At 47.1% G+C, this 25,588-nt stretch overlaps 1 protein-coding gene across 1 annotated transcript in view; it reads right to left on the bottom strand.

The window, feature by feature from the left end:
• LOC146209317 (sodium-coupled monocarboxylate transporter 2-like) overlaps positions 1-25,588 on the bottom strand; it is a 76,791-nt gene that overhangs the window by 17,216 nt on the left and 33,987 nt on the right. Inside the window, exons 7-13 of the mRNA XM_084587385.1 lie at positions 24,442-24,571; positions 11,073-11,161; positions 10,343-10,452; positions 8,393-8,460; positions 7,413-7,499; positions 6,369-6,530; positions 5,445-5,458 (exon numbers count right to left, since the gene is read on the bottom strand). Coding sequence (XP_084443511.1) covers positions 5,445-5,458; positions 6,369-6,530; positions 7,413-7,499; positions 8,393-8,460; positions 10,343-10,452; positions 11,073-11,161; positions 24,442-24,571 — 660 coding nt within the window. The remainder of the gene's footprint in view (positions 1-5,444; positions 5,459-6,368; positions 6,531-7,412; positions 7,500-8,392; positions 8,461-10,342; positions 10,453-11,072; positions 11,162-24,441; positions 24,572-25,588) is intronic.

Raw genomic sequence — 25,588 nt, 5'->3', positions numbered from 1 at the left:
AGCTCTCGGTAGCCAAAGTGGCATTTCAGTGGCGTAAGTGTCAATTTAGCGGATCGAAGGGCTTCGAGTACTGACCGCAGGCGCTTAAGATGTTGTGCAAATGATTCTGCGAAGACCACCACGTCATCTAGGTAGACTAGAAAACACTGCCATTTAAGGCCGGCGAGGACAGTGTCCATCATCCGCTGAAATGTGGCCGGCGTGGAACACAGGCCGAAAGGTAGAACTTCAAATTCTTACAGGCCGTCGGGTGTGACGAAGGCCGTCTTCTCACGATCTCGCTCATCGACCTCAATCTGCCAGTAGTCGCTTTTTAGATCGATGGACGAAAAATACTTTGCACGCCGAAGGCGGTTGAGAGAGTCGTCAATCCGCGGCAAGGGGTAGACATCCTTCTTGGTTACAGCCTTCAGTTTGTGGCAATCGACGCAAAAACGTTATGTGCCGTCTTGTTTTTAACTAGAACGACCGGGGATGGCCACGGGCTATTTATTGGAAGGCTGGATAACCTCATCTTCGAGCATTTCCATAACTTGTGACCTAATAACTTCGCGCTCGGTAGAAGAGACGCGATAGGGGTGCTGGCGTATTGAGCGCACATTATCGAACGTCACGATCTGGTGCTTGGCGATGGGAGTTTGATTCACTTTTGAAGACGATGCAAAACACTCTTTGAATTCGAGTAACAATGAAAACAGCTGGTCACGCTGGCTGACCGATAGCTCTGAGCTGACATCGAGATTGTCGAGGGATGTGGGCGGTGGCACGGTTTCTGTGGACAAGCACTCAGAGACATCAGAGATGAGTTCGGCGAAAGCTACGAAAGTGTCACGAAAAAGGTGCCGATACTCGTGCGAAAAATTGGTAACAAGTACCTTTGACAGACCACGGTGAAGATGGATCAAACTGCGGGCCACGCAGACTCCTTGTGTCAACAGTAACGATACGTTAGTTTCGGCTATTGTGTCATCATTGTGAAAGGCGTTGCATTTGACATTAACGAAGGTCCTGGTTCGGGGTGGCAGAGTGGCACTGTCCTCATAAATTCGAAGCACATTGAGTGGTCGCTTTGCACCGCTGAGGGCCACTGCTTTCACAGTAGAAAACGAGACCTTAGAATTCCGGAGGTCAATAATTGCGCCATATTCACGCAGAAAATCTACGGCCACAATAAGGTCAGGCGAACAGCTTTTCAGAACAAGGCAGCTTACCACAAATATTGACTCTTGAATTTGAACTCTGGCCGTGTACATGCCCAGAGGAGTAATAAGATGACCACCCGCAGTGCGAATGTGTGTACCAGCCCACAGAGTCAAAACCTTCTTGAGAACTGCGGCAAACTGGCTGCTCAAAATAGAATAATCAGCGCCAGTATCCAATAGAGCTCGAACATGGCGATCATACTGTACTACGGGTATGTCCAACGAAAGCTGCTCGCGAATGTCAGGCTTCTGAGTCTGAGTGCTCTGCGTCGGTGTACGCTGTCTGCTTCACCTGCAATTCGTCGTCGTTGCAGGTGCGTTGTTGCAGCATCCGTTCCACCGACAATTCATCGTCGTTGCGGGTGCGCTGTTGCGTCATATGTCCCACCAGCAATTCGTCGTCGTTGCGGGTGCGTCGTTTTTTTGTCGGTTCCACCGGCAATTCATTGTGGTTGCACGTGCGTCGTGGTGGCGTCAAGGCGGCGTTATGATCGGTAACCGCGGACTTTTCCAATGTCGATGCGTAGTCTTTCCGTTGTCCGCATCAATGGGGGGTCTCCCGCGCCGCGATGTTTAGCGAGCCTACCCCCAAAGGTCGCTGATTTCAGTTTTCCCTCTGGGGACTGGGCGATCGGCCCTGCGCTGTCCATGAGGAACTCGTAGCAGATGGCGACGAGCGAGCCCTGGGTGACGGTGATCTAGATTGTCGCAGACGAGACTGAACAATCTGGCGCTGATCATTGACGAAATCTTCAACGGCTCGAGGTAGCGAGGCCGCGAAGAATCAGCGGAAGACCCTTCGAGACCCAGTCGACGGTAGGGACAGCGCCGATAGACATGACCCATTTCGCCGCAGTGAGAGCATAACGGCCGTCGGTCGGGGGTACGCCACTCGTCTGCTTTCCGCGTAGGCGGTCGAGAATCTGTGATGTACTGGATCACGGGGGCTGCTGTTTTCGGCTCAGCTATGTTCGCAGGAATCAGGCACGGCGACGAGGGCGGAGAGTATTGCAGCACCTGGGAGTACGTGGGGCGGTGACACTTAGGTGGTGTAAGAGGAGGAGTAGGGCGAGGTTCACCGGTTGGAAATGGAGGCCGGAGCGCTTGCTGCCCCTCGTCGCGGACAACGCTCGCAATGGAGGCAGGAGCTGCATGGTTGAGATGTGCCATACATCAGTCGAAGTTCGTCGCGCACAATGCAACGTATGAGCTCCCGTAGCGCCGATGTGTCCATGCTATGCGATGGGAACTCAGCAGAGACGGAGACGGCGTGGATGGTGCGATCCTGTGCCGAAGCTCGCTCTCTTTCTTTCGCTTTCTCTATAGTGGATGTTTCCGCAAGGAATTCTGCGACAGTTTTCGGCGGGCTGCGCACCAGGCCAGCGAAAAGCTGCCACGCATGAGGTAGCGCAGCTTTTTGTCCTCGGACATCGTAGGTTCCGCACGCTTAAACAGGCGCGTCATGTCTTCGATATACGCCGCGACGGTTTCGTTAGGCATTTGGATCCGAGATTGTAGAGCGCGTTCGGCCCGTTCGCGGCGATCTGAGCTTCCGTAAGTTGCCGCAAGATAACTTTTGAGCTCACTCCAAGAAGACAGCTGCTCTTCATGGTTCTCGAATCAGCTCCGAGCGCCATCCAATTGGCTGAAGTATACATTTCGAAGCCGTGCGGCGTCATCCCAGAGGTTGAATGTAGCTACCCTTTCGTAGTGCTGCAACCAGTCGTCGACGTCTTCGTAGGTGTCCCCGTGAGAGGTCTTTGGGACGCGGGGGTTCTGAAACGTCACGTAGGGGGGGGGGGTCGCGCCAAGCATTGCGAAGACGTCGTGGCTACTGGTAGTCATGCCCGAGGGGGAAAACGCAGGTGGTAGGCCTCGTTGCCTGCGGCTAGTGCGGTGAACAGGCGTTTCCTCGAATATATGACCAGCACTCCTGCTTAGCGTAGGGGTACGGGGATCGATACCCCGCACCTCCACCAGATTTGTCATGGTGTTGGCGACTGGGGCTAGGTTAACAGAACCGGTACAGGTGGAATTACACGGTCCAAGGTTTAGGTACGTCCTGCGAGTCCGGAGCCGATTCACTTCAACGTCGTTTTCACTCCGAGCGCCCCCTGGCAATATAAAGTAATGATGCCTAGCAGTAACTCAGAAATTTGCAAATAGGTAACAATGACCCAGCAAAACTAAGTATGAGTTAAAATGTCTCAGCATACAGATTAAAAATCACTTGGCACATCATGGCAAATACTGGATATAGGTGGCAACACGTGAGCACAGTCATGCGTGTGCAAATAACGGCGGGTGATATTGTTACACGGTGACAAGCAAAGAGACGGCACAACATGGCGACAGGATGAACGATGATTTAATGCCTGGCCTAGCGCGAGGGCTCCTCTCATGCCACTGCCGATCTTCTTCGCAACATTCCCAGGGCCACCAAGCGATCGTCCCGATCGTTTCGTTGAAGTCGATGGTGACGTGATGGTGTAGATGTTCAAGAAAAGATAGAAGAGAAGGATGCGCTTGCCACCACGATGACGATGAACACGAGTATGCTTGGGTGATCCGCCTCCTCTAGAGCTGTTCAATCATCCGTCACCAGAGTCCATGGGACCGATGGCTCGAGGTCACGACGAGCGGCTGGGCGGGGGTTGCGTGCACATATCAGATTCCTTTGGCTCCTTCGGGTCTTTCGGGTCCATCGTCTCGGTTCTGGTTGGTCTGTCTGTTCTTGTCTTCAGATCCGGGCTGGGCGGTGGTAGTTGGTCGGGTCTGGCCAGGAAACACTGGGGCGAAGCTGCTCTTCGATGTCCTAGGGCCCTCGGTCGATGGTCCTGCTTACAGATGGCGTCGATGCTCCAAGGCGAGGATGGGGATGACCCACCCCGCACCTCCACCAAAATGTTACTTGGTGACAAGCAAAGAGATGGTACAACATGGTGACAGGATGAACGATGATTTAATGTCTGGCCTAGAGCCCTCAAGCCACTGCCGATCTTCTTCTTCGCAACAATATAAGCCCCAAATGTGTCTGCAATCTTTTCCTTATTAATAATTAGGCGGAAGTCAAAAAGGCGTATGCTTTCGAACCTCCTTCATTTTAATCGAATTGATATGCCCTCAGTTTTAATTTCTTCGTACAAAAAGCACGTCCTAAGGACGCGATTTCTGATGTCACCCAGTTCAGCGCAGCATTATGGCTACCGACTTTGAAGATTTGTTCTAATACATCGAACCACGGAGGAAGGTAGACAGGAGCGCCGACTCCGCTTTTGAGAAGGGCGAAATTTTGCTGCATCGGAGAAAACTTGGTGGCGGATCCGATAGATGGCGCTAGGAATTGTCATCGACTCCATCACTGACGCTGTTGAAGCGTGCCGCCGCCGAACCACCGCCCCGACGGTTCTCTGCTGCCGCTGCGTCTGTCGTCTGCTCCCTGTCGCTGCACTTGCGTATCGCCTGCATCGCCGTTTGAACATATTCATTGAAATCGCATTGTCTGCATCTTAAAGCTGCACTGAAGTGTCGTATGTTGCCTGCTTCATCGCTGGCATATATGTCTTTCAGTCGCATTGCGCTCGGCTGCTTCATAAAGTTCACCTGCCGCGTTCCGCTGACTCCTTCCTAAATGCGAAGATCCCAATAGAGACAGCGCGTTTCACGTTTCTGTGTTTTCTCTGGTGTTGTGTGGATGGCAGCGTTGTGAGTATTACGATGCGAAACACGGTACGTGATGTCAAGTTCACATAGTTCACAAGGCGTGTTCCCATAGGGGAACAGTAGATGAAGGGGATGATTTTGGATCAATTTCGGTCACCTAGAGGGCTCTTGAATGTGCGCTGACATCGCACAGCGAGCACATAATCTGCGTGTTTAATAAATTCCCACGCCTCAACGTTGTAGATGCACCCTTGGTGGCAGAAGGATAGTTCACCGCGGTGCGAATAACTTGGTAAGGCTGTAAATGACTGAACGTAAGTCTCGTGGCATAAGAGAGCAGTTTTTCAGCCATGTAGCCAAGGCCGTGTAAACACACACTGGGACATAAGTACTTTAATGCAGATTCATAGCTACTACGAATATTTTAGAACTTTATTCCAAAAAAGAAACCGGCCACTACAGTGCGCACTGACATTCATTTATCATACAAGGACAGCGAGTAGCTAGGAGAATTTAATAGGCTAATTTTTTTGTGCGCTACAAAGGCTATTTCATGTTTTCCCGTAATGCTGAACGCACAACAGCTTTGGGTTCTTGATTTATGTGAAATGCGGTGGGAATTGCGTCCTTGACTAGGTGAGGCCCATTTTTCTTCATCAAGTTATACATTTCCTTTATAGGCAGTATTATAGGAAAAGAAATTCATCGTTGCAATTTCGCGCACAGCTTTTCATTTAATTCTCGGCCAGTCTGAGGAATGTTCTACTTCCACACCTCGAAAAGTTTGGAATCAGTTGGCAGCCTAAACAAGTGGACTTTTTCGTTTCCTTCGCCGTACCCTGAATTACAGTCAACGACTAAACTGTTCATCGCCTGCCCTACCATCCGCATGTATAAAAACACTCAGTGCACAGCTTGCGCTCCTCCCACGTATGCCATGCTGCGTGCCGTACCGTCCGCGTACTGGTTATCTCGCTGCGCGGTTTGCCGTCTGTATGCCCCTGTCGACTCATTATCAAGAGAATGTACAGCCGACAAAACACGACACTGATGGAGCTTATCTTAAAGTTTTATCTGTAAAAAAAAAGATGCAGTCTGGCGTACGCGCAATGATGACAACAATTCCACTTGCACATTATCCGGCTAGCAGACGACGTGCAAAGCTACCACCCTGTCTGCTCTCCGCCTGTTGTACGCTAGCGCGGTCGCCTGGATCGAGCTCGGGGGCATTTTGTTTCGCTACACTGTCGATAGGCGACGCACCAATTTGTCTCTTTCTGTGAGGAGGATAGAGACAGAAGAAAAGCATGTGCAAAGCAGCATCGGCGAGGAAAGGGGAGCGGAGGAAGAGACCACAGTCCGAAGCTGAGCGCCGGACGCGGGCTCGGCGTTCGTGTAGCGAAATCGGTCTACGCCGAATGCATTGCAGCGCGCCAGAGTCGGCGCTCATGTCTTATCTTACTCCATGGATCGGACTAAAATGACGACTTACCCCATGTTTGCTGCCGCGAAACTGGTGTTTGAAATTGAAGGAGTCGTAGTAAGATTAGTAGGGCAGTAGTTCACTGACACCGGCATTCTTGTCGGCCTCTCTCTGTTTCGAATCGTTTCCGCCATGTTCCAAAGCTGGTACGTGATTGTAATAAGGGTTGCCACACCAGCTCCCTGCATTCAAAAGTTATTGTCCTTATATAATCAACCATAACTATTACCAATCAATCCAAATTCTTTCCACTGATTACACCGCTTAAGACATCGCTTATCGAAGCAAGTGCGCATCAAGGTGCGTATTTAACGTGTGTATAGGTGTGGAGAAAAAAAAATACAGGACATATACGCACCGTGGGCGGCTCCCCTCAAGGACTGCGATTCACGTGCATGATTATTACAACTAGGTAAGCACTAAATTTCATATTTATGTTTCTATTTTCTCACACGCGCTGGTTCCGATACAGTCGTAAACTACCACATTAGGAGTAAAATAAAGAGCTTTGCTTAAACTAAACCGGCAGGAAAGTGTCTACGTGTGATTCATAATCCAATTGGCCCGAATGCTCCGGCCCCTAAAGGAGCCACCCAACTTGTCCGCTCATATCAGCTCGCACACCTGACGTAGCCGCTTGACGTCACACAAGCCGCCAACAAATCAGTGCACGGCCATGTTGCCTGCGAACTTTCCGACACATGCTTATGATTTTCGTTCAGAACGCTAACGCCGACAATGCAAACACCGACCTAAAATTTTCTTGCAAACTGGAGCCGGGGCCTTCGCGCTATCACGTCGAAAGTTAGCAGCAGAGTCCTTCAATACCTGTCATATTGAATGACTCTGGCACAAGCATTCCTGGCGTGGGTCTAGCAACTTTTACACACTGAAATTAATCTCGTGTCACGCGCCTAGCAGTATACGTGCATACCTGGCTCCACTATTGTATTTCCGCGATAGATCTACAAACATTATACTACAATCGCAAACGATTACCAAGGCTTCCCACACTGGCAAAATTGCAAGACTAGGTGAAAGCGGCTCGTGTCATGCATACCTACCTTAGAATGGACAAAAGGAAACAGCACAGCCAGGATGCACAATCCAACAAACGGCGCAGTGACAGCACTGTATATCATGAGTATAATCTGCAGAAAAAGCACGCTGTCAGTTATTTATACAAAGCTTACTAAGGCGAATTGCAACAGCGTTTGCTTGACACGAGCTAGACGTAGGGTTCGTCCGAGAAAGTAACCGTTACAAGTTGTCGTGGATTACAAGTAATTGCTCCTTGGACTTTCTAATAAGGTCCACACCTCGTGAGCACTACAAAGGCCAGATACGGTCACCCTCATGTGAAGAGCCATCTCTGCCACTGCATGGATAAATATAGTCTGTTTAACTCCATATGCACTTTTCATGTATATTTGAGCACGTCAATAACATAGAGCATACTTCTTGGCGCAGCGATGATTTAGTTATCACAAGAAGCAGCCAAAACAACGAATGTAACTCTATCCGGATTCATCATTGCTGATTTCCTCTCTTTATAAAGTGACGTTTATTGTCTGTGCGTATAGAAAATAGCAGTATTTTTTTAAAGAATGCGTTTAAAACACTGTTTCCGGATGAAAAGTATTTTCTGTGAAGGTTACTAAAAAAGAAAGCACATGTATAAATGATATTTGAGGGCGTTCACGCGGCATTGTTTTCCATGCGAAAGAGAGTGTTCGTTGAGCTCCTACAACAAAACAAATGTTACTTAAAAACTCGAGTAGTCTCTATGCGTCGTCTGTCGAGCAGATGGAACCCACAGCACTGTCCTTGGGTGGTAATACAGCATTCGTATTGCTTGAATGTCCGAGCAGATATGCAAATGAGCAACAATTTCAAGAGTAACTGAATACGGGGGCATGTGCAAACCTTCGATTGTTAGCTTCAGCTTGTAATATTTTGACGCGAGAAAGCTGTGCACACAAAGAACAGCATCTAGCATAAACGTATTGGGCTTGTAAAACTTGCCAGCAACAGTTGCACTTACCCTAGTTAGGGATCCCATATATATGCATAATGTACTGTAAATTGTCATTATAATACCCAAAATTAGGGCTGCAAGAGATGCAGATAAAACATAAGAAAAATTATATCGATGATATACTGGAAATAAAACAAATTTTTCTTGACATACACTTCTGATATATATACGCGTTTGCGTACTATGAGCTAACGGGGACGTAAAACTCATCTCTATACATTGTCCATGACTACATCTTTAAATCTCCGAGACTTGCTGAAGCCTCATTTATTTTAGACCCGTGAAATGTTTAGTGACAGCGGTTGCACCCGGGCGCACTTGAGTCTTTAGCACTTTCATACATGACAGCCGAAATGCTGCATGACGCTTTTCCTATGTGAATATGCCTACGCTGCTAAATTTCTGCTTTATTAGTGCCAACGCGCTCATACACTCACCGCCATTGACCAAGACTCTTGAAAGCTCTTTTTCGGTTATCCCACTACCAAACAATGTTTAAGTAAGGTATAACAATAGCTACGGAGGGTAAAACATAGCAGCTTCCGGTTGACACCCCAAACCCATGTCTCCACGACAAACTGAACCGTTCCGCCGAACATTATGGCAGAGGCAATAGTTAAACATTCACTACTTGACGCTGTGGTTCCTATATGTAGCCACATATAAAGCTTAAACTGCAACTTCTCATGCCTTCGCACTATAATTTGTTGACTACAAATACAGAGGTAGTAGCTCAAAAGATTTCTTGCTCCATTTTGAGTACTCATTGCGCACGCAGTTTGTGGTGATCACAAAGGGTAGTTACAACGTACGCAAATACCCAAGCTCTTGTGAAGACTCTCCTTCTTCTGTCTCAGCGCTTTCATACAGGGGTACTTGCACAAGCTTTGTGTACTATGAACACTTCATAGTCCATTTAATGTGGTAGTTGTACTTAGACTGCGTGCAGTGGCCGCTATACAACATATGCTGGCCATGCGATGACAAGCGTACGTTTTTGAGTAAGAAGGGCCGAACAACTAAATTATATTGTTAAGTGCTAGTCAGTGCAATATACTGCGAATAAGGTTACCTTTTAAAATACTTTCAAAAAGACACATTACAGAGGTCCAAATCCAATGCAAGAGGAGCAGGGTCGCCAATGTTCGAAGCACTATTACTACAAGCTGCCTTCTGTTGAGCAGTAAATGTTCTAGCGATCTCTGCAACCTGTCTCTTTTGTTCTAATGCGAAAGCATTTGCTCCTGTCTCATGTGGGGTGTGGACAGGAATTGTGGACAGGGCGTGTCCACACGAACTGCCCATAGATAAAAATCTATAGCCGTGACTCACCTTCCTGCCTGCCCTAGAACGAACCAATCAGCTTCTGTGGACACGGCACGAAAACTACATTCTCGCCAGAGCCTCTCACGCCTCGGGTAAAACTGCAACACTGTCGCGCGACGCAGTCAACAACGTCATCTCCATTAAGTTCCGTGTACGCCGCTCTTCATTTAATCTAACCTAAGTAAATGCGCCATACGCATACGTCATGTGGACGAATGAGCGCGATGCGCGCGAGTGCTGTGTCGGGCGAAACCAGCAGCCGCGACAGAACTCGAAATGATTTCGCATTTCTTTACTCAAGACGACATGAGTGCACGTCTGTAGTTTTTAACTTTTCTCTGCATGGAACAATAGCAGGCTTTTAATGGAGCAGGTGTTTACTCGAAACTGTGTAAAACGCTTCGCTCGTTTTTTTCTTTTTTTCAAATCAGTTATGTTGTCGTATGTAGGGGATTTGACTCTTGTGCAGTGGATTTAAGTGCAATACTTTTCTTGCTTCAAAGGACGTTCGAATCTTGTTTACAAGCACGACAGCGCATATGGGGATAGTGAGTAACTTGAGGAAAACCAGGCGCCATATACGACAGGGCTAGTAGTGGTATTTTAGCGTGAGCGCTCACCTCAACCTACCTGTGACACGTGTGACCAATAGCGTATGCTCTTCTGCTTTCTTGTACCGGCGAGAAATCACGTCAACATATAAGACGGCTGCTTGAGAGTTAATAGCGGACGATATTGTGCTGAAAAAGTATGTTAAATGCTTCACATTTCTGTAAACACAGCTTTAATCATGCGACTACACAGCGATAGCAACGATGCAGAGCAGTACACGAAAATAGAATTCGCATGCTTTTCTTTACCCTTTTTTTATTACCTAGGCTCATCAAGGACCACAAAATTTGATATAATTGCATCTGCGTAAACTCAAAGCTCTAACCATCTCATGAAGGGATCACGAATGGTGCATTCTATTGCGACATCTGGTGCTTACAACACATAACGGATTTACGGAACATACAGATAAAATTACACTGACACATAGCGCGTCATACAGCCTACTAAAGGCGAGCTAGGTCAGCAGCTGAAGACCAACGCTCATCCTTTTTATACTTTTTAGACTTTATTTTAACTCTAGAAACTGCGTTATGAACATATATTGCGGGAGTGTCGCACCATCCTACCAAACAATAAATTAAACTCAAGCTGATTATGGTACATTTATGGTACAATAATGAAACCCCTAATAAAGGCACATCTCCATTCTTATATTCTGATCATGTAGTTGAGATGTAAGTTTCAAGAAGTCATAGTGGGCGTATACTGCAGCAACTCGAATGCGCAACGCCTTCAGTGCTGTTACCTTGTCGCAGCGCTGACTACACCAGCCATGAAGAGACCGACGAATCCTGGTATATTCACGAGGTAATTGTTAATGTAATACGGCAGGATCTGAAGAAGAAAAACCGAAAACTTCAACTCCACGAGAAAACAGAGCATTACGCCATAACCAATTTAGCTGCAAGTCGAACGCGTGGGGAATGCATCAGCACTGCCATTAATCCAAAAGAACACCGGTGCAAATGATGCTGCTGCAAAAACACAAGCGTCCTTGAGAACATTTCTCATCTAAAACTATGAGCAAAACTTGTTTCGTAAGAATTGCGGGAAAAATAACCTCAGCCACCGCAATCATAAATGTTTAAACGATGTCATTACAGACTACTTCAGGCAAACTTTGACGTAGACACAACAGTTCGACGTCAGGGACGCACTCGCAGGACAAACAGAGATGCAAAAACCACGGTGATCGTCCTTTGGCGCTAAGTATTGCTGTACCATGCTGCTTATAGGTGATGCACAATGAAAAAGGACCTCAAATTTGCCCTTTCTTTTAAGATGAGACTGATCTCATGAGTGACGCATTTTTTATATGTAATGGCTTTGCATCATATCAGCAATTATCGACTTAAAATTGACGCTATGGGAACACTGAAAGGATTTCGCAAAAGTGTGTTGGTATTGATATTTAATAAACCTCTTGAACATATTGGTAAGAGGCAAACTTTGACGTAGCCACAACAGTTCGACGTCAGGGACGCACTCGCAGGACAAACAGAGCCTAGCTTCAACGTCGCCGTTCTTCACTACTGCAGCCCTTCTTCATCTCCGAGACTGCGTTCCGCAACAATACTCCCCACCCTCGCAAGATAAGCACAGTCCCAGTGCGTATACTATACAGGTGAATGCAAATTATAGGCTTTAAAACGGGAGACATGAAATACTTCTTGATGAAGGATTGTGGAAGGTGACATGGGGTGCACAGGTAAGACCTCACAGGTGACAACAAGTATTTGCCGCAAGACGCGGTAAGGGTCCACTTAGAGAGGCAGCAGTTTCTAGCACATGTCCACATGTCGGACCGGTTACTAGGATAGTACGAGGGATCCAGGAGAGTAATGGACTGCGTGGTGGTGAAGGTGCGTCTCAGCGACACCGGCATGGCGCTCAGACGCGCCATGCCAGTGTCGAGCAGTATGGCGAGTGGCATCAACGCGGGCGATGGCATCAGAAACGTAACTGCAGAGGAACCTTCAAGAGACCGTTTGTTTGTAAACGATAAGTCGTTGTAAACTTATGACGATTTGCGCACGAGCAGAGAAGGTCATAAACAACTTGAGTAAGAAAGCACTGACCGCGATCAGTGAGCAGTTGAAGAGGAGCACCATGAAGCAAGAGGACAAAACTGGTGAGGCTCTCGTTATGGCATACCGTGTGGCGTAGTCGGTCTCCACAGCACTCCATTTGTTCTCAAAAATCGATGTGGGAAATGGCCCAAGCAGGTCGAGACCAACACGAAAACCGGCTCAGTCGAAGCTGCGAGTGGTTATCCACTAGGCTGAAGGGAAGAAGTCTTCCTGCGCTGGAACAATTTAACAAGCGACCACATAGCGATGAACAGAGCGGTAAAGTCTAGGCCAGTGGAATCGTCATGGAACATTGTAGTACGTGTTTGACACTCCCAGGCGCCTTGCTGTATGGTGTCAGGACGGTGCGCAAGAACTGTAAGCACAGATGAGTCGGGACAACAACCAAAAGGTCTACACCACTTAGGCGTATATTGCGTCGGTATAATGTCCCGTTACGCAACACAAACATACTGACGGACGGGTCGAAGCTGTATTGCGCAGGCGATGAATAATGGGGCGCAAGGAAGGGTGACGACTCTGTTCAATGCCCATGTGGAGAAAAGTCTTCAGGTGGACAAAACGCAGTTGTTGGCAGTAGGTCAGGCAGTTCGGAAGGCCCGACGAAGTCTTGATGCAGGAGGCCTGACTTGAACACAACAGTAAACATGTACTCTTGTTATCGGAAGTCCTAGTGGCCTAAGCGGCTGGTAGGGTCCTAACTGAGGTTAGCCAACACAAGGTATGATGCTTCGTCACTGCGCTGAAGGGCCTCCTAAACAAATAAGAACGGAATTTGGTCAATGCCCAAACAAGTGCGCGGCATTCGCGCTCTGTAATGCAGTAGTTGCGCTCGGACGGAGATAACAGGCAGCTGGCAATCACTCAAGAGTGGTCGTGCTGCATGGTATTGAGCAAGGATGACGCCAATACCATGGCCAGAGCGTCGGTACGCAGTTCTCTAGGAGTAAACAGGTCAAAATGCGCCTGGAGATGGGTAGCGGTGAGGGCGGAAATAAGCGTCGTGAAGGCATGAGCTTACGCACGGCCTCACAAGAAATTCACGTTTTTCTGCAGAAGGGAATAAAAGAGGACGTGCTATGTCTGCGAAGTTTCGATTGAAGCGGCGGAAGTAGAAGTAGAAAGTAGTAGAAAACCGCGCCTATGATGGGGGGGGGGGGAAATTATGAGGTTTTACGCATAGTTCGATCCTGGTAATTGAGAGAAAGCTGTGAGGGTTTAAGCGTTGCTTGATCCTGGTGATAGAGCGAAAGCTGTGAGTGTTGCAGCGAATTTTCTTGTGGACACCTGGATTTAATGTGCCGCCATCACAACGTTCGAACGAGCCTTCTGTCCTAACAACTCGCTCTTGTCGTTCGCCACTGCCTAATACCGAGTTATATGTCTTCTTTTGTTTTCTTCTTTTTTCTTCTTTTCTCCTTCAACTTCTGGCCCAGTTCTCAGTCTATACCACGTGACAGTCGCTAGGAAACGGTCACGTGGCACGGTGCCACGCCGACGGTTTAAAAACCTAACGCAGTGTGGTTTTCGCTACTATAAAGGGTCGAAGGAGAAGAATCCGATACGAGGATCCCAGACAGAGGCAAAGACGCCAGAGCAGCAGCTTAGCAGTAAGCCAAGGAAAACTGGTACGCGAGTGCAATGCCATGGGGCAAAACTTGGACGGAGTGGCTGTGGTTAAGGACGTAAAGATAGGTGTGGTTACCCGTGACGGTCACAACGTTGTGAGGGAAGGTGACGTTAAGGTCAAGGACATCAGTGATTGGGCAAGTGACGTATTCATCATTAGGAATGCCAGAACATGAGGCCAAATGACCATAGATGGGAGCTTCGGTGGTGAACGAAGAAACTCGATGGATCGGGGGCGGGGCTAGATATCAGTGTGTTAGGAGCAGAAAGGAAGGTCTAAGCGAATAATGCATTTCTGCAATCAATTAGGGCAGCCTGGGCCGTTAAAATATCGATGCCAAGAATCACATCGTGAGGCCAATGGTCGATACCAGTGAAGCGCATTGGGGTAGTGCGACCGCAAAAGCTCATGTGCGCAGTGTATTGTCCTACAGCGGCAGCGACGCTTCTATTGAGGACACAAACGTCTGATCAAGCGGCAGGATTAACAACCTTCTGAGACGACGGCCAAACGAAGAGCTGAGGACGGAAATTTGGCTGCCAATGTCAATGAGGGCGGTAACAGAGACACCATCGCCGCAGATTTCTAGATGTTTGCGGCCATCAGCGAGGGTCAGCAGAGGAGGTTCGGGACTTTTGTACCAAGAATGCAGTGTCACCTCCGGGCGCTGCATTGGTCAGTTTTCCGCAAGAGAGCCAGAGAAGTCAGGGGACAATGAATGGCAAGGTTGGGGCGAGCAAGGGCGGCGTATCTGAGGGGACTGCGAGTGGCTGGAGGTGCGCCGGAACGGGGAGATAAAGTCACGGGAAGGCGTATCACGGAGGGCGTTGTGTGCCGCGAAGTCGACGCTGTGATCAGGATAAGAGCGAGGTTGAGGTGGCGGAACCCAAGGGCTAAGGCAATGGCGAGAAATGGGTCCGACACGCGAGAAGATGAAGCATATGTGTCGGCCGTCCGAGGCTCGCCATTCTTCCGTGTTGAGGTAGCGGTTGCGGTATCGCATCGGGGAAGGCGCAGTAGGAGCCGCAGCCGCTACAGTTTTTGTATACACAGGCTGCTGCATAATGCCGGCCCAACGAGTCTAGGCCAAAGGAGTCTCAGGTCATAAATCACGCATGGAGCCCTAACATTCTGGCTCTACATTACAATTCGGGAAAAGATGGCATCGTAAACAGGCATTGTATTCAAAATACTGAATTTTCGTCCATTCATCTGACGGTGACCTCTTATAGACTAAAGCACGTGTAGCTGCGGAAGCAGGAGGAGGAGGATGAAAAAAGGAGGGCGGAAGGCAGGGATGTTAACCAGAAACAACTCCGGTTGGACTACGGAAGCAAATAGTCAGTCACAGGCATGGCCAGTGTGCTCGCATCACTTTCGTTCAGTGCCCTACACTTGCGCCGCATCTAGTCTGGCTATATCGCAGAGCCTTGCTTCGCCAATTCTTGGCACTACCCGCACAAGGACCTGCTACTTCAATCAGGCATTTTCTCAACTCAAAAGGGCGAGACCATGCACTCAGCGATTCTCATTCTTGGGGCATTTCAGGTAAAACTTCCCAGTAAAGGCCGGCTTGGTTCATGCAAAACGTCTAAACGCATGCTTTAATGCACTCCTGTAAAAACAACGATGAACTGTTGTTTCGCAGCCTGTGGGTAAGCAACCTGAGAGTAACTATAGCGTATTCTTTTTGCTTAAGCTTGAGAATAGCCACCGACTTTGGAATCCTCCATGAGTTCCAGCCTGTTTATCACGCCAGCCATAAATCGACACTGAACATTTTGGGATCGATATCCCGCAGCGACTTTCATGTTGCTAAATCATCAGAATGAAGAGCTACGAAATACTTCGATCTTGCTTTCAACATCAATCGCTGCAGAAAAATTATGAACTAGTTATATAACTCTATCATCAGACGTCCTTTTTCTCATGGGAGACTGGAATTCTAAGTTGAGGAGTGAAGAAATATCCGGAATTAAAGGCAAGTTCGGTCTTGGTGAGCCAAATCAAGCTGGGCGGAGGCTGGTAGAGTTTTGTCAAAAAAAAAAACAACCTGAACATTGCGAATACTCATTTCAACAGCACAACAGGCGCCTGTACACATGGACTTCACCGGACTGTCTGTACAGGAGTCAGATTTATTATATTCTTTGCCGGCAGAGATGGAAAAGCGCTATACAAGCAGTAAAAACAAGGCCTCGGGCCGATTGTGGCACCGATCATCAGCTTCTTGTTGCCAAATTTAAGCTTCGATTGAGGAAAATGCAGGAAACTGGAAGGCCTTCCAGGTATCATCATCATCAGCAGCAGCCTGACTATACCCACTGCTGGGCGAAGTCCTCTCCCATATTTCTTCAATTAACCCGCTTCTGTGCTAGCTGCATCCCCTTGACCCCTGCGAACTTCTTAACCTCATCCGCCCACCTAACTTTCTGCCGCCCCCTGCTCTGCTGCCCTACCCTTGCAATCCAGTTCGTTACTCTAAGCGACCATCGGTTATTCTTTCTTCGCACAACATGTCCTGCCCATGTCCATTTCTTCTTAGCTTCCGCTAGAATGTCGGTAACTTGAGTTATTTCTTTGACTCACTCTGCACGCTTCCTATCTTAATGTTACCCCTACCATTTTTCGTTCCATAGTCCTCTGAGTTGTCCTCAACTTAAGTAGAACCTTCTTGGTTAGCCTCCACGTTTCAGCCCCATAGGTGAGTAGAGGTAAGATGCAACTGTCGTATACTTTCCTCTTCAGCGATACCGGTAAGCTGCTAGTCATAATCTGCGAGTGCTTGCCAAATGCGCTCCATCGCAATCTTATTCTTCTGGTTATTTCCTTTTCATGGTCCGGATCTGCGATTACTACCTTTCCTAAGTAGACATATTCGCCTACTACTTCCAGTGCTTCGCTATCTAACGTAAATTGCTCTTCCTTCCCGAGGCTGTTGAGCATTACCTTAGTCTTCTGCATATTGATTCTTAAGACTACCTTTCTATTTTTCCTGTCTAGGTCATCGATCATTATTTGCAGTTCATCCCCATAGTGACTTAGCAAGGCAATGTCATCAGTAAATCGCAGATTACTGAGGTATTCTCCATCTACCCTTATCCCCAACTGCTCCCATTCCAAGTCTCTGAATACTTCCTTTAAACAAGCTGTGAATAGCACTGGGGAGATCGTGTCTCCTTGCCTAACACCTTTCTTTATGGGAATTTTGTTACTTTCTTTATGCAGAACTATGGTTGCTGTGCAGCCACTATATATATCTTCCAGCACTTTCACGTACGGCTCGTCTAGCCCCTCATTTCGCAATGCCTGCATCACCGCCGATGTTTCAACTGAGTCAAATGCTTTTTCGTAATCAATGAATGCTATGTATAAAGGCTAGTTATATTCCGAGCATTTTTTTATCACCTCGTTGATGGTATGGATATGATCGATAATAGAGTACCGTTTCCGAAAACCTGCTTGATCGTTTGTTTGATTGAAGTCTAAGGTTGTCCAGATTCTATTAGCGATTACCTAAGTAAACGCCTTATACGTAACAGACAGTAAGCTGATTGGTCTGTAACTTTTAAGGTCCTTAGAGTCCCCTTTCTTATGGATGAGGATAATGTTTGCATTCTTCGATGGCTCCGGTACCGTCGATGACACCAGGCACTGCGTACACAGGGTGGCCAGTTTTTCTAGCACGATATACCCACCGTCATTTAACAAATCTGTAGTTATCTGATCCTCTCCAGCTGATTTCCTCCTTTTCATAGTTTCGAATGCTTCCTTGACCTCGTCCTTCGTCACTGCTGGAACGTCAGCCTGTTTTTCCCTACCGCCAATCTCATTACGATCCTGAGTACTTTGGCTACTGTAGAGATCTGTATAGAAATCCTCGGCTACTCCTGGGATGTGCAAACCCAACATAAGACGGCTTTGATTACTGATCTCGAGCTGGGCATCCTGAAGAGTGAAGTTGAATGGCCTTAGCCAGCCTTGCTAAGAACAAAGCTAGCGGAATTGATGGCATTCCAGCTGAGTTGCTTCAAAACCTCAATCATGACGCTGTTAACGTTCTGTATACATTATGTCAGCAAATTTGGACAACCCTGCAGTGGCCACAGGATTGCAGGAGGTCAGTTTACATCGCCATTCCAATGAAAGGCAGTGCCAAATATTGTTCGATCTACCGCACGATCGCACTTATTTCGCATGCTAGCAAGGTGATGTTGAAAATCGTCCAAGGTAGGCTGCTGCAGTATATGTGGTTTGGGAGCTTCCAAGCTGGATTTTGCAAGGGCAGAGGAACTAGAGACCAGATTGCCAATCTTCGCTGGATCACGGAAAAAGTAAGAGAGTTCCAAAAACCCATCTACTTCTACTTTATTGATTATTCGAAAGCGTTTGACTGCGTAGATCACAGCAGATTGTGGCAAGCTCTCCAAGAGATGGAGTTCCAATTCACCTCATCTGTCTCCTCAGGAACCTGTATGAAGGGCAAGAAGCCATAGTCAGAGCTGGGCATGGTCTTACTGATTGGTTTCCGATTGAGACAGGAGTGAGACAAGGCTGCATACTGTCGCCCTGTCTATTTAACCTATATGCTGAGTGTATCATGAGGAAGTCCGGTCTGGGCGAGTCTTCAGCTGGAGTGAAGATTGCTGGAAGACGTATCAACAACCTTAAATATGCGGATGTCACTTTAATGACAAAAAAGTGAAGTGGAACTCAAAAGACTTCTGATCCGCGTACAAGAAGACAGTAAGACGTTTGGGCTTAAACTGAACATTAAAAAGACAACGATCATGGCGTCTTGCCATATCAAGTCCAGGAGCATCAAGGGACAAGAAGTGGAAGCTGTGACAGATTTTCTATTCTTGGGCTCCAAGATTACCCCGTAAGGAGACTGCAGCCATGAAATTAGGAGACGCCTGCTTCTGGGAAAGAGAGCCATGGCTAGCCTTGACCGCCTAGTAAAGACCAGAGACATTAGACTGCCAAACAATATCCGTATAAATCTTGCTATGGTCTTCCCAGTTGTGATGTATGGATGCGAGAGTTGGACTGTGAAGAAGGCTGACCACCGAAGAATTGACGCGTTTGAATTGTGGTGCTGGACTGCCAGAAGATCAGATCAGTCGGTTTGTCAACCATAAAACCTGACTGCTCATTGGAGGGTAAAATTCTAAAGTTAAAGATCAGCTACTTTGGTCATCCGATAAGAAGAGAGGAGTCGCTGGAGAAAGATTTGATGTTGGGAAAGGTTTAGGGTCGCCAGAAAAGGGGTAGGCAGCGAACGCGATGATTAGATGGCATCCTCGAATCGCTGCAGATGAAGTTATGTGGTGTTAGGAATAAAGTGAGAGACCGGAAAGCGTGGCGTGACATGGTCCATAGGGTCACGAAGAGTCGGACACGACTGAACAGAACTGAGTTATATAAGTGCGGTTATATAGGAACGTCCTGTTCGGAATCCATGTCGCCTGGGGTTAACCATTTTTTTTTTCATGAACGTCGAGAATGGCTGTAAATAATATCCTCAAATACCTTAGAACTTCTACGTAATAACGGTTTCGCCCTTTAAGACGAGAGCAGTGATGAATTATCTGCTTTTGGTATGGTTATATTATAGAGCCATTTCCAATCAATGGAAAGATGTACTTTAGAAAATGACAGGTCGAAGATAATACATAAATACTTGCACCACTCGACGTATCATAACGAGAAAGGCCTTGGTCATGCCATTAGACCTGGAGATTTTTTAGTGTCAATGCTAAGCAGAAGCGACAAAAGGCACTCTTCGGAAACAGTGACATTTCTTTTGTGCGCACAATGAGCCACTCGGTAGAAGTATGGTTTCTTGCCGTCATCGCTATTGAATACAGTGGAGAAAGTTTTATTAAAACCTGTTGCGACTGAGATGTTATTTTGGCCCTTTATGCAGAGTTTGTATGTTATTTTGCTTTTAGGAGGTAAGTGGCGAAATATTTACTCTGGTGTTATGAGCAGGAAATGCTTCATAGTAACACTGAAATAGTAGTCCTTGTTTTTCTTAATGCATTCCTTCACTTCTGTACGTAATGCACAGAGCTTGGTTTTGTTAGCTGCTGAAGGAGACAGTCGGGTTCGCCTTTTTAATTGTTTTATGTTACGCTCTAGACGAATAACTGGTTTAGTCATCCAAGGACTAGTAATTTGCACTCGTTTTCTCATAGTCAGTACAATATCCTGAATGCACGTAGTGCAATGTTCTTAAAGAAAACCCACAATGCATCAACCGAGCAGTCGGAATGACTCACTTAAAACAACAAAAGCAGAGAAAGAGCTGTCGAGCAAACCCAAAGTATCAACGTCGCTGGCACGTGTGAGGCTAGGTGCTGCGAGTAGGAATGCATGAAGGGCTGAACACTATCGTCTTGTGATCTGATATACAGTCGTATATATGCGTGACAAGTTTTCGATGAAGTAGACTGCTACTATAGCAAAGAAAAGATCTAAAACAGACTGGGCATCGTTTTTAATGCGGGTAGGGTCTTTCACTAATTGGATTATTGGATTAAGTTATGAAATGATTAAATCTTCAAATAGCTCAGCAGTAGCAGATAGAGGTTCAAGGAATTCACCTTTCCACCTGACAGAAGGCATATTAAAATCATCAGAAAGCACTTCTTTGCAAGAAGAAACATTAGGAGTGCACAAGAACTCGCTCAGTTGTCCAAAAAATGTTCTGTTGCTATCTGGTGGGCGATGAAATGCTCCTATAATCATGCTAATTTCGATATGCATTGAATGTGAAGTATGTCGGAAAGCATAATAGTTACTTGCAAAGACTCTTGGAAAACAATTGCTACGCTGCTACCCCGAGAATTTCTAACTTTGCGAAGCCTTCTATAGCCTGCGGGTACTATTTCGTCGCTCTCGATACCAGTGTGCAACCAGGTTTCTGTTAAGCATACAATGCGGGTCTAATGAATGAGCAGTGTACTTTCCAGGTCAAGTCTTACCAACAATATTCCGCCCGTTTAATTGAACGCATACGAAAGACCTATTATCAAGTGTGCGGTTCAAGGACTGTGTTTTTTGTGCCGGGCAATTTGAATTAGGGTGTTCCACCTTCATCCTATTTGAATCAGTCATCGCCTGTCTTGAGCTTAGTATATATAAGCTTCACTTTTTTACCACTCTTTTTGTTTGCAGTGGCACTGTCCCACAGCTGTTTTCTTTTTCTTTTCTTTTTCTGTGGTGGCGGAAAAATCCTCAGAAATAGAGGCGTTCGTATTTTTCAGCTTAAAACAGTTCCTTGAAATATTCATTTTGCTGACCCACGCATCGCAAGAGGTGAGCGCATTCACAGTGTCAGCGGCCGCTCGCTGACTCGGCTGCAGCGCGCAATGATCCTCCGTGCACGCATTGGATGTGTGTGGCCTGGGGAACGACGGATGCGCCACGGACTTGCCACCAGTGACGTGTGTGACGGCTGTGCCGCGGTAGAAACTCTCGAACATCTTCTACTGCACTGCACCGCGCTAGTCGAACCACGACGTGAGTTGCTGGCGGCTTACAGAGCGCAGGGGGTAATCCCGGACAGCGCAGCTGTGCTCCTGTGGCCGCCGGGCAGTGCGCGCGTCCGCGAGCGAACACACGTGAGCCTATGTGAGTATATCGAACAGGCGGGCTTGATGACCCGCATATTTCACCTCGCCAGATAGTGCGCGCTGTGACTAAACGCTCCGCGTGTGCTATTTCGCACAATAACGGCCGATCGCCTACGACAGCCGTCAGTGTTTTGTGCAGTGTGCTAGTGCGTGCGTTGTGAACAGTTTCCTGGACGCACAGCTATTGCGGAGGCCCGCCCGACGTGCCGAGTGCTCAGTGAAGACATTGCGAGTGAGCCTCAAGCAAACTACTGTATACTGTACCATAGTGTATATATTTCTTTTATTTTTACCTACCCTTTTCTTTCTCCCTATCGCTCACCTCTTTGATTTCCTCTACCTTTTCCTCGCTATCCCTTTATTTCCGCCGCCTCAGTTCAGGTGCTTCAGATATCAGATAGCAGATACCGGGGCTGGCAAACATCTTTTCTTTCCTTTTATATATACAATAAATAACCACTGCCACCACCGCCTAAAGTAATATTATTTTCACCCAATTCTATGTATTCGCTCGACCCAACTGACTGGTTCACCAAGCCTTTCTATGAAGACGCTGTTGAGGACGGATTCCTCCAGATCTCCATGTGATTCATCGGCCTTCTCCTCAACACCTGACACAAGTTTACTTCGTAGACTGTGGTCCTCTAAATCGTCATGTTCGTGCTCCAAACTATCAGCCTTCTCTAAACTGCGACTTCTCTAACTTCTCTCTTCTTCGGTGACTTCTCTAACTTCTCTAAACATATTTCAGTGCGAGCTGAAGCTGCAAACTTCTTGAGTCTTTATCCAATGTCGTCCAGCCTACTTGTATCTGTTTCTCTCCCTGCAGAAGCTCATTCGGTACTTGATCAGCTTTTGGACCGGAGTTAGGCTCTGTATCGCCGCAGAGCATGAGCAACGAGGAAACGAAATTTTAAACAACTGTACACACAGTACATATACACTACCGAAGAATGTGAAGATTGAACAGTCGTAGCTCAGTTCGTAAGGGCATCGGACGCAGACTTTGGAGGCGGTAGATTCAGATGCTACCAGAGGCATGCTGTTTTACTTCCACTTTCTACTTAATTATATTTCACCATAAAATGATTACAGTATTGTATTATATTGTCAGTAAACATTACAAGACAACTAATTCTAGCACCAATTCTCAATCAACTAATTCTAGTTTAATTGAGCGAGCCTTTATATCTGTGGTGAGGGGTCTTTAGCGTGATGAGTAAATGGGATACCTGTCGCAGGACATGTGTAGCCTACAACGGAATTGATCCTGAAGCGGATGAAGCTGCAGCGACTTAAACATGGCTCATTCGGGTAGACATCTTAGTTCGGGCTGTGTGTCTCTCATAAACAATTGCACATCAGCTTAGAGTTTAACAATGGATGTGATTGACTGCCTAATACACCATCCAATTCTCACAAACCTCAGTAGAATGCAAGCAAAGAAAGATATGGAAATCTAAAACTTTTTATACTGGTCTACGGGAAGTTACATAGACCGCAATGACGCCTCTTTAAGCATTTCGCTGGATTCGCTGAATGTGAGTGCCATAACTTTGGTCCAATGATAAACTGCTGAAGCGCCGAATCAGTCATCTGCCAATGAACACGGGGCAGACGGGGCATTTGTGTTAACTGTTCGCATATCTTATGATTCTCAATTCACGGCGTGACCAGTTCGTATGCGAATGTCTACGAGCATATAATCGCATTTTGTCTCGTCACGAAAAATTATTGCTTATTAATGTCAAACATTTCTCGGTACTTTCCCAGGGAAAGCAAGCAGTATAGATCATAATAGACTAAAAAAACGATCAGATCATGATTGATGTGCTTTTTTTTAATGGCATGCATTCGCCACCGCCTTATCGGGACTGCCGGCGTTTATGTGACCACTAATGTAAGGACAAGGCAAGGCAGCGAGGATGCAGTGACTAGAAAAGCTACATTTTTTTTTCTCAAAATTACAGTAGGTAGGTATATTCTGGGTCTAAACGTATCTGGGGCTTACGTGTGATGCCAAACAGTCATGCTGGCCAGTGCTATAGTTACAATGCCCACCTCACGTTGAGCAGAACCAGCAGCTCGGCTGCCACAATAGCCGACGAATGAGGAAAACTTCTTGCCATGTCCGCCGCTACTTTCGTCCTTATTCAGGACAAGTCTCCTCTTTGCTCTCCTCCTTACCGCGCAGGGATTCGACCTCGAAGACTTCAGATCAGCAGTCGAATGCCCGAGCCATTGAGTGAGTAGGATGAGCCAGCAGTTTAAGCAAATATGGAAAGAAATCCGGCTATCCAAACGAGAAGTAATCCCACAGCCTCCTTAAAAGATTTGGAAAGAAATCCGGCTATCCAAACGAGAAGTAATCCCACAGCCTCCTTAAAAGATTTAATAAACATAGAGCTTAGGAGACAAGGAAAGATATGACAAAGACAACAAGGTTATGAAAGACCGTAGACGACAAGATGAAAGGACAGCGCTCTTTTCGCGCTTTTGGCAATCATGACGGGATTGTTTACAGAAGCAGATACCAAATTACGCTCTGCCTCCACTCAGATGATTTAAACGTTCAAACGCTCGGCTTCGCCTCGGCTCAATGGTCTGGGTGGGTTTTCTCTTCTTTTTTTCTCAGAGATGGCCAGACGCAGCGCTTGTCCAATAGTAATTGGGTCAAGTCGGATTGTATTCCTGGCCTGGACGCGTCAGTCACCCATCAATATATATGAAAATTTCGAGAACGAGCAGTCTTACTTGGTCAATACTCTTGATAGCCCCTGAGAGGCCTGGATCGCATCCACGGAACCAGATAGTCAGCGACACGCCCACCAGCAAGCCCACCAAGTACATAAGGACAAGGAGCAGTGTGCCGGTGACAACGATCCTGCAATAAATAATCAATGCTTTGGAGAAGAAAAATATTGATTGTATTGACTGCATTGGAAGTTTAGCGTTAAAAGCGGCTGCTTTTCTAACACTCATACTACAACCGTTGGCGCCCAACGTACGCACAGAATAAAAGCACTGATTCCTGGCTCCCACTCGCCGCAATGGCTGTACGGCTTCTGCGTTTGCCTTAATCCGGAAGGTCGCCGGATCGTATCCCGGCAGCAGCGAGCGCATCAGGACGGAGCGCACGCGTTAAACACACGCGTTTGATGCACGTTGCGGGTGCACGTCAAAGGATACCAGGAACCCTTCACCACAGTCTCCCTCTAAGCCCACGCGCAGACTCGAGGCGTCTGCGCCTGCACACGGCATTTGTTTATCCCTCCGTTTCATCTAGTGACATGATAAGTGGTGCTATCGGTCTCAGAATTTTACTGCGTGCCTAGAAGCAGAAATTAGAGTTCATACCTCGCGCGCTGCTTGAGACTCCGTTGACCAAACGGGGCCGTACTACCTCCTATGCATCTATGCGCAGCAAAAGAAAAGCCTGTTGTTGCAGTAACTGTTTTCTAGTTCGGCTTGATTGCTTAATTTTAAGAGCGGACATCGCGCATACCTATACCCATGCCCTCGTTCGCTTGATAGTTGCAGCAGACGCAGGTATTAACTTCAAGGCAGCTGTTGGCCAAACCACCAGCATTAACGCTCTCGTACAGGATCGCACAGCTAACAAAAACGTATTAAGGCCTCATAGAGAGCCAGAAGGCCTCTCTACATACCAGCTGTCAAAGTGTACCTCGCTGTCTTAATGCAATTATGCCTGCGCTAAAACTGAGGCTGCCTCGTTATTGTGTGAGTAATATAAACAATATGATTAGGATAGGGATAAAATAGGCAAAAGTGGCCATACAATAGCGTGCGACAAATGTGCGCTGATAGTATATCTTTTACATCTTGCTTTTACACAAATCGCCTCCCCATCGCCTTTATGCATTTGATGTGACAGCTTCTT

This window comes from Amblyomma maculatum, chromosome 1 (assembly GCF_055883805.1).
Source record: "Amblyomma maculatum isolate TAMU_Amacu chromosome 1, ASM5588380v1, whole genome shotgun sequence".
Classification (NCBI taxonomy): domain Eukaryota; kingdom Metazoa; phylum Arthropoda; class Arachnida; order Ixodida; family Ixodidae; genus Amblyomma; species Amblyomma maculatum.
This window is presented reverse-complemented; position numbering and strand designations above follow the sequence as displayed.